The sequence below is a fragment of the Choloepus didactylus genome, chromosome 13, assembly GCF_015220235.1.
Source record: "Choloepus didactylus isolate mChoDid1 chromosome 13, mChoDid1.pri, whole genome shotgun sequence".
In the NCBI taxonomy this organism is placed as follows: domain Eukaryota; kingdom Metazoa; phylum Chordata; class Mammalia; order Pilosa; family Megalonychidae; genus Choloepus; species Choloepus didactylus.
The window spans coordinates 1,356,562-1,369,059 of NC_051319.1; the positions used below are offsets into that span (position 1 = coordinate 1,356,562).

The 12,498-nt window shown below is 33.8% G+C and overlaps 1 protein-coding gene across 1 annotated transcript in view; it reads right to left on the reverse strand.

Moving 5' to 3' along the window:
* Positions 1-12,498, reverse strand: part of ADAMTS6 (ADAM metallopeptidase with thrombospondin type 1 motif 6) — a 429,283-nt gene that overhangs the window by 127,648 nt on the left and 289,137 nt on the right. The window contains exon 10 of the mRNA XM_037802152.1: positions 6,744-6,885. Within this exon, the coding sequence (XP_037658080.1) occupies positions 6,744-6,885 (142 nt within the window). The remainder of the gene's footprint in view (positions 1-6,743; positions 6,886-12,498) is intronic.

Consider the following 12,498-nt stretch of genomic DNA (forward strand, 5'->3'; position numbering starts at 1 on the left):
TTTGGCAAAATTGTGTCCTAGTGTTGGACAGAAGGCAGAATGTGAAAGTAATAAGCTGGAATACTTAGCGGAGGAGGTCTCCAGACTACGTGTGGAGGATGTAGCCTGGCTTCTACTTGCAGCTTACAGTAAAATGCTACAGGACAGAGATAAACTGAGAAATGAACTCTTGGGTACAAAGAAACCAAAAACTGATGGTTTGGAAGATTCTGGACTTCCAGAAAGTGAAACCCCAGAGGCTACAGCCCCACATGAGAATTCAACCAAACATAGAAACTGACTGCCATTTCAGTACAAGCTAGGATTGGAGATGGAGTTATCCAGAAAGGATTTGTGGGAAGTCCTACTGTCTGACGGTTGACCCCTGTGTGCTTCATGCCAAGCCAATGAGATTTTTGAGAGAACTGTATAGCTGGAGCCATGGCCCGTCTGGACTGGAGGGGACAAAGGAACAAATTGAAGGGAAAATGTCTTCAAAGGGAGGTATGGAGATTGAGGTCTGGAGTCAAGAGGTCTCAGACAGGGAGAGCAGAGCAGCCCATGTGGGTGGAAAGGGTGAGTCTACCCCCGAGTCAGAGCACAGGCCTTCTGCCTTGATGCTCAGGAAGAATGCTGCTACCCCAGGCCTCAGAGAGGGTGGAGCACATTCCCTGGGGACTGGGGAGAACCTGGCTACCACCCTACTGTTCAAGGAGGGGAGAGCCTTTGCCCCAGAGAGGAAGAGTCCGGGTGGCACCCTGATATTTGAGGAGGGTGGGGCCAAGAAGGTGGTCTTCCCAATGTGTGCATATGTTGGAGCACTTACCCAGTGTTTGGAGGGAAAAGGGCTGCCACAAAGGCCCTTGGAAAGGGTTGGACTGCTGCTCTCTCAAGCCCCAAGGATAAGACATCATTCTCTATATGACTCTCAGACTTTGAAATCCAATGGAGTTTCCCCTATGGGTTTTAGGAACTGTTTCAGTCCTGTGAACCTTCTTTTCCTTTCAGTTTCTCCTTATGACAATGGGAATGTTTATCCTATGACTGTCCCTTCTTTATATACTGGAAGCAGATATCTTGTTCTAAGTTTCACAGGTCCACAGCCAGAAGGGAATTTTGCCTTAAGACAAGACCATGCCTGTAACTGATTTTGATGGGATCTTGTACTTAACTATTGTTACTAAAATGATTTAAGTTTCTATGATATTGTGATGGGATGAATGTATATTGTATATGGGAAGATCATGTCATTTGGGGGTTTAATGGGTGGAATGTGCCAGTTTGGATGTATTATGCCCCCCAAAACACCATTTTCTTTGATGCAATCTTGTGGGGAAAGACGTATTAGTGTTGATTAGGTTGGGATCCTTTGATTGAGTGTTTCCATGGAGATGTGACTCAATCAACCATGGGTGAGACCTTTGATTGGATAATTTCCATGGAGGTGCTATCCCACCCATTCAGAGTGGGTCTTAATTGAATCACTGGAGTCCTATAAATGTGTTAACATACAGAAAGAGGTGCTGCAGCCAAGAGAGAGACTTTGACGAATGCACAGGAGCTGAGAGTGGAGCTGGAACACAACCTGGGATCAGCAGAAGCCAGTCATGTGCTTTCCCAGCTAACAGAGGCTTTCTGGATGCCATTGGCCTTCCTTCAGTGAAGGTATACTTGTGCTGATGCCTTCATTTGGACATTTTCATGGCCTACAGACTGTAACTTGGTAACCAAATAAACCCCCTTTATAAAATCCAATCCATTTCTGGTATTTTGCAAATGGCAGCATTAGCAAACCAGAACAATTGAGTTCATGCACATTCATGTATTAAGCCAATAGCTTTAGCTAGTCCTATAACTATTAAACTGATTTTTCCTCCTCTGATTAAATCAGACTTATAGGCAAAACAGTAAGTTACTCTAAGAACTCAGTGTGGCTGTAACCAGTTAGGATGCTTATAGCTACAAATAAGAGAAAACTCAACTCAAAACAACTTATACAATAAGGAAATTTTAAATTCATACAACAGGAAGTTGCAAGAAGGGGCCTTCTTATATCTTTCATTCTGAGCATACAAATCAGATCCCTTCATGGTTGCATTACATCCTCACACATCAAGCATCCTAGAAAAGGGGCCAACTGCTTTCTTGTGTCTCAGCAGATTTTTCGCTTCTCATATAGCCACAAATTATCAATCCTAAATCAATCACTGGTGAAGGGAAGAGAATTATATGAGTATTTTTGACTAATCAAGACTTAATCCTGGAGTTGGGACAGGACTTAGGTTTTCCTGAAGTACACAACCAAAGGAAGAGTGAGATACCTAAATAAAATCAGGGCTAGGCTAGAATAGAAGTAGGGAGTCATAGCTATTGGGTAGGTGGCCAACAGTTTGCTAGTAAGATTAATGAAATGAATGAATCTCAATCAGAAAGCAACTGATTAACAAAAGGTTGTTCTGTAAGCATAGAATTAAAATACAGAACAATATAGATTATTTTATTAACATATTAACTAATAACTATAATAATAATGGCAGCCTGAAGTATAGCTCTTTGCAGACTGAGTAACCTGCTAGTGACAAGATAGTTGAGTTTTCTAATTAAGTATCCTCCCTCTGAAGAGTACTTTAAAAGCCTGACATATTTTAATCAAAGTAGTACCAGCATATCAGCTATATAGGAATGATATCATGGATGATATGGATATTCATAGAGAAAAGGGAAACATTTATTGAATGCCTGCCATGTGTTAGGTAAATGAAATGCAGTTTGCATGCCTGAAATGCCCTTTTGCTATTTGAAGTCTACAGGGACAACCTGGCTGCTGTTCCCTGAGAAAAGTTTCCCAGGACTGAGTAAAATATATCAATGGTCATTTGAGGTCATAGATGACACATAATGGTGAGCAGACTTCTCATTTAAAATATTCTTTTAAAAAATATTCTGTTCCATTGCCAAACCATGTATTAGATCATGTGTTCCCATTTATGGTTTAGAATATATGGTCCATTGACAAACATTGCTATATTCTACCTTAAAGTAGGCAATAACAATGTACAATATACTATTGTACATCTATGTGCTAACTCTTAAGTCTATGGAGACAGTGATAAATTTCATCAATAATAAAATTTCCCCAGAAGTTAAACAAAGCCATGATATCTATAGAATATTACAGGTTTTTGTCTGAGACCTTAAATCTACTTGTGGATAAGCTCTCATCTCTCAGTGATCACCATTAATTAATTATGTGCTGGATATTGTTTACCCACTGAATCATTAAGTGCTTTTGAAAACAATGTTTGGGATATGATTTAAAGTAAAAGAATAAGAAAATATGGTGCTAAATATGAGAATTTAATCATGAATTAACCTGTGTTTTTTGGAAAGCAGTCAAAAATCACCCAGAGCAGCTGCAATACATATGCTCATTAGTGACTTCTTTCCTAAGTTTAAAATTGTTATTACTGTAATATGCTTTTTTTGTTAATTCAGTTTTAATTTTTCTTTTCAAAAAGAAAGAGGAGACTAATGGAGAGTGGAAGAGTATGAAACAATAGATCCTACAGAGCAGTTTGTTACCTTAAATAAGCAAAGACAAATTTATTGGAATACTGATATCGCTGTTTTATTTACAAGGTATTTTCATCCAGGAAGCTTCCAAGGCCCCTTAGAAATCTGCTAATATACCAAGCAGGTTTTTTTTTTTTTCAGATGATCCAGTAGGGGTCTTGCTTTCCAAGATGTTTGTCTATATTTACATTATACCTTAGTGAGGTCATACTTCTCTATTATAAGATAAAAGAAAATACTCAAATCTAAAATTTAGAGTTGAATTTAAATAATATTTGCACCTTAGAACATTCCAAATATTTCAGGGAATAAGTTTAATAAAGGTCTCCTGATCACCTCTCTTCCAAAAAAGATTGGGACAAGATGGGGAGTTCTAAAAAGATTTTTACAAGCAGACATCACCTGATGAAAGCTAAATAAAAAATGTCTTCTGAAATGAAATACATCTCCTATCTTTATTTTATTAAACATAATTATTATATCCAGTAGAAAACATAAATGACAGATTTAGACTTTTTTATTAATTTGAGATAAAAAAAATCACATCCTGTATTTTTAGTTTCCCCACCTATAAAATAATATAAGATAATTACATTTTTTATCAAAACGTTTTGAAGGGTCTCAAAAAGGCACTATGTAAATACCAGGAACTATGGAACTATGTATCATTTGCAGATTACTGCACTATACAACTATGTTACTCTGTATATTGTACTGTGCTGTCATTACAATCTCCTCACTACTTCTATAGGAATTTAGGAACACCTGGAAAGGATACGTAGATGATATATAAGGATACTAGTGAAAAATTCCTGAATTTAAATAAAAAAGAAAATTTTTCATGTAAATCCCCAAAATGTGACGAACATGCGTATTAATGAACCCACTCAAAAAGACTTCAGGCAAGATTTTTCATAGCTACAGATGTAATTACTGGTAATACCAGCAAAGACTAAATGATTACTGAAGTGGAAGAGATGGAATAATGATCACTGCAGCATTCATCATGGATCATTCTGTAGTTGTTTAAAATCCTCCCTAACATCATATAAGAACTACTAGTTGAGAGAGGAATAATTTCATGATGCTGCAACACCAGGAGTATTTGCCCCCAATTCCACACCTACAGGCTGCAGTGCAGTGTGCTCTCCTAAATCAACTACAAATATGTTTAGTGTTCATCTGAGCATGTTACACTCAGACAGCTATCTAAATCAGGACAGGCTTGTTTTCCCTCCCACTACTATCTGAAGCATGTCTTCTGAAGCATGGCTTTTGAAGCATGCCATCTTAAGCATTACCTGAATGGACTGCCATCTATAAAGCTACTGTCATTTTCTAAAGTGTATTTAGAATCCTTTAAAACCTTAGGGATTTTTCAGCTAAAACCTGGTATGGATTTGGGTGCTATCAACTGTGGAAACGTAATTTTCCAGGCATAGGTTAAAGAGGTGGGAATGATTAGGACTCAAGAAACTTTTGAGTATAATATAGTATTTAAAAAAATAATGAAAGCGTTTTCATATAGAATATAAGTCCAGGAAAACCATCATTTTGCTGCAAATCAAAGTGAAAAAGGTTTGTGATAAAATTCATGAAATTGTACAGGATTGTAAAATGCTACTATCTTTTCCCAAGCTTTCCAATTTATTGCATCTATTCTAGAAGTATTTATAAACATAGAACATAAAGAAATAAAACCTAAAAGCAGAACATGAGGAATATAAACCGAAAACCTACAATTTCTTAATTACTGTTTAATCTCACTTCAACTAGTCTGAAATGAATGATACATAAAGGTAAAAAGAATTAGCAGGTCAAATTTTTAATTAATTTTTTTTAAAAAACAAATTCATCCACAGATCCTGTAAAACTGATAATATAAATTATCTGATATGGAAAATTATAAGTAAAGTTAAAACTCAATTTCCAATAGAACAACAAAAATGTAGATTAACCATTTCACTTGCTAGCAAAGAAATGAGAGGATAGAAAACCTAACAGAAAATCTCTCATCTCAATTGATCATTAATTTCAAACTGCAAGTATATACAAACAATACTGTGATTAAAGATTGATGGAGTTTTTCCGAGGGAATAAGCAACCTTAGGAAACAAGATCCACTAGAAACAAGAATACAAGTAAAGACCCTTTACAGAGAAACAAGTGAGGCCAAAGTTTTTTCAGGGCTCTGGATATTCAAACAGTTGCACACAATCTTTAAATCTAGTGTATAAAATGTGCTGCCAAAAGCCTACCTAGAATAATAATATACTTGTCACCTAAGGGATATTAAAAAATCACTTCCCTTTGTATTGTACCCAAGAGGAATAATTGGTACAGAATAATGAGTATATTGCTTAATCTTAAGTACCTTAAACCTTTCCCTTTTACAGTCATTATTTTTTTAAAAGGAATTTAAACACTGTTTGCATAAAATAGGAACCAAGCTTTAAACTTTTTTTTTAAACCTGAAAATTTTGGGAGAAACAATTTGGTATTTTAAAACCTCACTTCTTAATTCAATACACGTATACTATGTTCCTACTATGAACATATTCCCATACTGGACACTGAAATCTTTCTCTATGAAGTGTAAGAGGAATGTTTTCATATATATTCTGGTATAGACATTGTGACTTTTGTAGGTAGTCACGAAATGAAGCCTACATTTTTTTTTTCACAGCAATTTTTATTGTTTCATTATGTGGGCTAATGTCATCTTGTCCCCACTGAATTGTGTTGGATTACAGGCAGTGATAAAGCAACTTGAAGTGACTCAGTACTAGAAAGTATGAATTAAAGTAAAGCCTCCTAGCCAATGCAAAAAAGCCCTTAGCTCAGTTTTAAAAGAACTAGAAAAAGGGAATTTCAAAACAATAACATTTCAAATGAAATAGTTATTTTATTTCAAATAAAATAAAGTTAGCACCATAAACTCATGACTTAAAGAATAAATAAATATGTTAGAAAAAATTAAAACTTTAACAGCACCCCTCACAAGAAATTTGAAACTTGTCTAATTCAGGATTACTCAACATTTAAAAATACGTTATACAAAGATATTAGAAAAAGAGTCATATTTGCATTAATGATGTTATTAAAGGCAAACTATGTTCATCAAAATTCCATCTTAAGATTTGTGTCGTGAAAGGATTAAATGATTAAACATAAGGATTAAAACTTCTTACCCCATATTTACACTGGCGGGATGTTGCTCCATACTGGAAACGACATTGTTCATCAGCATCATACACCTGACCTGGAGCCACAGCTGGATAAAGAAAGTCACGCTTGGGAGGCTCATTATCAAGGCAAGTACCACGGCCTGAACTGTTCAACATAAAGGATCAAAGGAAAATTAGGCACTCCATGGACTATTTCAGTCACAATTATGAAACCATGTATTAAGCTCTTTGTTTTAAAAATGTGCATAAAAACAATACATTCTGCCAATAAATAACCACATGGCAAAATAGAATAGCTTTACTAACACCTGAATAAAAGCTCCAATCAGTTTTTTCCAGCACCAAGACACAATAAAAGCATCTCAGACAACGATCTGAAAATGTCAAGTTGGCCTTTTGAACATTAATTTAAACTAATTTCTGGAGGAATCAAAAGAGAATGTCACATTGCTCTAAGCCTCTTGTTTGTTTTCAGTGAAAATATAACCACATCTGGTAGTAGAATTAAAAACATGAAATGTGGAAAAAAAATTGTGGTGGTAATCCTTAAAGATCTAATCATATATTTCTACCTTGTGCAGAGAAATAGATGCTGTCGTAAGACATGCATACTATAGGTTCTTGAAATATTTTAAAAAGAAATGGGCTATATGACAGATGAGGCCAGAATAAAAAATTCTCTTCAAGTATATTAGAAGTGTTTAGTCTCTCAAAAATTTCATATTTCATCTTAGGGTCATCAGAGTTGGAAAAGAGAAATGTTCTCCTCTTTCTATAATTTCTGCTTTTTAAAGTATGCCTGCACTCAAACATAATATTTTAATTCAGTGGAACAAATAACATAAAGATTGCCAAAAGCCAGACAGAATACCTTAAAGAGTTTTATACTTTCCTAAATATAATTGTTCATTTTTATTTAGCCAGTGTGCATAAAATAAGACAGATGCTTTTTTACTTTCATTTCACATGTGAGTAAGTTAGAATTGTTAAAGAATTCCTATGCCAACATTTAAAAATTTTTTCCAACATTCCTGTCAATTGTGCCAGCACTTGTGTTTTTTTCCCAAATCTTTTCCATCCACTTTGCCAAAGGAAAATAATTTCACAAGTAGAAGTTCCTTAACTGTTATACAGGACAGTACAAATTTTCATTTATAGATAAGTTAAGAAAGAACCATGCATAATAATGCATTTCTATTCATTGAAATTTTTATCATATTTTTATAATGTAAAATATAAAGCAGAGCAGCAAATTGATACCTTCAAAAATCAAACCATACTATTCCTAAGCTGCTAGATTCAAAGACCCAAATGGTGGAATACTGTCTTCTTTACATCCCTTTTCTTTCATTTATGTCCTCTTGATTTTTAGTCAATACAAAATATTTAGATGGAATATTAAATATGGTACTAATATAGATGTATTCTGCTATTGGCTATTGCAATCATTTCCATAATCACTGCTAAAGGTATCTAACTAAAAGAGAACAACCTTTTCCACCCATTTTCAGTTTTTATAACACAACACTTTATTTCCTATTTATTGTACTTTTAGAAATTGATACGTATCCCAGCAAGAAAAATTATTTCTAGATGAATTTTTAAAATAGCAACATCTTTTACTTTATTATGCGAAATATATTTAACCTGTATGGATATGCAAACTTCAAACAAATGTAATTTTGCTAGTAAATTCAAGACACTATATAAGGGATAATGAAGAGATCAAATTTGAATGGTACAATAGAACAAGGGCAATTTCAATAATATGAAATATTTGTGAGATGGGTGAATAAGTAGTTTAATTCCCCAATTTTCCTTCTAAAATATCCTCTATAATATAATTATAAATATCTTTATGGAAGGTATTAAATATGCAATAATAATAAAAAATTAGTCAAGAACTACTATAAATCAATAGAAAAGTTAAAGAAAAGTAAGGATTCTATAGGTAAAAATATATTTACCAATAGCATAACAAAGAAAGTACAAGATATATTCACCTACATGGAACCAACTCAGAATCTATTAAAAGTGATTATACTTAATTACTTTTAGGAATACGGAAAAATAACCTTAAAAATTAGATGAAGAAATACTTGGGTCTCAAAGAAGAGTCTACAGGTAAATACCCTGAGGAAAAACAGCAAACTTAAAATTGGCTTATCCCAGGAGGAAATAAGGATAATTATTTCATTTAAAGCTCTCATTCCAAGTATTAATGGTTGTTCATGTTCTTTAAAAATACCAAATTAGATGATCCTCTGCAAGGGCCTTCATATAACCATTAACGTCATGCACTGTGGACACTCATGGTCAAAACTTCTGAGTAAGTTTATTCCCAAAGTATATTTTCTTTTCAGTTCTTTGGAAACATCCATTGCTTTGCAAGAGTGTGATCTAATTTAAATATGTAGACAAGTCTTGTTCTACATATTTTCACAAAAGAATAAAACAATATGAAATAAAATATAAGCAAAAAACCTTATGGATCTTAAAGAAATGAACATGTGTTTAAAAACATCACGTTAACAAAGCTTTTTGAAAGGGATTTGGCTGTAGATGTACAAACGACCAATGCTTCAAGTTGAGCACTTATCTACTATTACAGGCTCCAGGAAAGCAACGGTGGGGATGACTGCAGGGCTGTTTTAAATTGTCTCTACATTTTGGGTATAAAATCTACTAAATATTTTTCACCGAGTAACCATATGTGGTATATACAGTAAAACCTCAACAAAAGTATTTGGGGGATAGGGTACTTTATATATGTTAGCTCTTAACTAAGAGTTAAACAACAAAAATGTTTTTGGTATAATCTTACTAAAATTTGTCTGCTACTTTCCCACTTCAAGTGAGTGAAGTCTACTTGAACTCCTGATCTCTTAGAAAAATAATAATTATGGATATTTCCATACTTCTGAATCATCAATAACTATTATGAAGTATTACAGTTACAGGTATAGAGGGTATGGGACATGGATCTGAAAGATGTACATTTAACCCTGGAAATCAGAAAATTTCTGAGTGCTCAAACCCAATCCACTCCACATCTTCTCTCCAGAAGTAACTACTATCCTGATTTTTATAATAATTTCCTGAGTTTCTCAATAGTTTTACCTCCCAATTATTTATATGCTTGTTTTGGTTTAAAAGGAGTCATACTGAAGGGGTTTTTTTTGTGTGTGCAACCGTATTCTTTTGCTCAATATTATGAATGAGATTCTTTCATGTTGATGTGTGTAGCTGTAACTTGTTCATTTAATTGTTCTTTAATATCCTATTTAAGGCTGTGCCACAATTATTTACACATTCCTCTATTAACAAACATTTGGGTTATTTCACATTTCTGGCAATTACAAATTATGACGATATGAATATTTTTGTATGTCTCCTGGTACAAATGCATAAATGCTTTTCCTTCCTTAAAATTAGAAATGAGTTCTTTTCTTGTAACTTGTAACTGTATCCTTTTGAAAAAAATTTAAGTAATGGGAAAGTTTTTTTTAACCTAGCTAATCGAGATTGTATTTAATCTAGCCAATCATCTAGCTAATCAAGATACAACCATACAACTCGTTGAATGCTAGATAAGTGCTATTTCTGATACTGTTATCAAAATAATAACACTAGTCATATTATATATAAATCTTCTTGAATTTTCTCATCAAATAACACAAAGATGACTTGTGACTTTGTGTCATATGCAATTTTTCTCCTTAGAAAACATGGACCTCACTAAATAAACAAAATGAAGAAAATTCTTGGCAGTCTCCATCTATAAGATGCTATTACAACTTGTTATTGTTAAGCGTAGATATACTTGTCCAGAGCAAAACTGTATGCATAAAACGTTGAACTAGGGTTATTTCCCTAGCAACATATGTATCACAACTAAAACCCCAACCTTATTAATATCTACAGCAATATAATTATCAAACTCATAGACTTTACTTTTGTTTATGCTTCTAAGACCATGCAAAAAATAAGTATTCACGTAAGAATATGCTTTTGCCTTGATTTTGAAATTCTTAGTAAATCAAAGTATATTCATATTTCTACAAATCTTTCCAGCATGATGTGAGATTCATGTTTTATGTATTCTACTTCTAATTTACAGATCTTATTTACATAGTCCCAAAACTTGCCTTGTAAATAAGAACATGAGCCAGAGTTCAGTCTTCAGTTAAATTTACAGATCTCTATTTACACTATGCATTCCTAGCTGTTTCCAGAACACATGAGGACATGCCCTTAATTGTGATTTTAGGTTTATATTTATTAAAACAATTATACTTTAAAGTACAGACTTTCAGTCTATAACAACAGTGGGTCAATCTAAAAAGTGAATATTTCTATATAACTCTGTGTATATCTTAACAGTCTCTTAACAACAACAAGAAATTAACATCTAATGCCATCTCCAATTTTTTTCCTCAGAGTTGTCCTGATTTACCTAAATTAAGGAAAAAACTAATTAGGTTGTATCATCTATGACAAGTCAAGGGTTCTCATAAACTCTTCTATCACTTTTCATGAGACTAACAATATATTACCTTTTAAAATGAATTATTCTAAGTCAGGCCTTTCTCTTTTGCCCTTGTATGACTGAGATGCTCAAATATAACTGAGCTTGAGGTTTCCAGGATATAAACTCTGTACTGATGATGGTTTACTCAGTTATGTTCTTTTTTTTCCCCATATGGAATTATGACTTATCAAAGATATTTAAGATTAGAATGAGGTCCTCAAAAGAAGTGACAGATAAATGAAAAGAGGAGAAATCTGTCTTGCCAAGCTGTTTCTTGAGTTCCATGTAAAGAAAGGTTCCATCTATAAAGATTATTTTACGTCTAACAGATTGATATTGACTTTTAAAGGTAATTGCTAGGAAGAAAATATGAGTGCCTTGGTCATCCTCTTAATTTTATTTCTCTTCTCTTGTCATTCAGCTCTCTTCCAGTATGCCTTCAACCACTGCCTCTCAAAATGTTTTCATGCTTTCTTTGAAAATGACTAGTCTGTATTTAATTTGGAACTGTAAGAAATTTTACTATGGATCTCTGACAGTTCAAACAATTTAACAGACTTTAATTTAAATAGAGCAAGAGTTGATTCACAGAGCCCCCAGAATTGTTGAAAACTACACAAAATTACTTTATACTACCTCTAAGTAGTGGAAAATGTATGAAAAATGCTTCTGGCTGCCTTCCACTGCCTGGTAAATTAGCCCATAGTTATCAATGAGTGTGAGCCATAAAACCAGGTTCATCTTTCTCTTTTCTCAATAAATAAATAAGTCCCGCAGGCAGATAGGAAGGACACTACCTGCAAAGCCGTCGTCGGAAAACATCAGAAGCTGGAATAACACGTCCATTTTAACGGAAATGGGTTCTTTATTATTTAATCAGAACGGCTTCTGGGCGATTCATGAACCACTTATTGAATCACCGAGTTTAAGAAATCTGAAAAAAAATATTGGGAGTTGGTAAACACCATCTCCTGATTGATCAATAGCACCTAGTGTTTCAGAATGACATGAAAGACTTTATTCTATTGGCATTTAAAGGCCATGGAATAAGTTTTCAGTTGAACATAGTGAATAGTGAATCTTATAAATCATAGAAAGCTCATTGTTAAAACCCACCATCATATTTGGCCTACACAGTCACTAAGTAGAGAAGGTATGCATATTGTTGGCTGGGCTGCTGTTCCTAAACAATTCATCTTTCAAGATTTCTTTTTCTGGAGAAGAGAA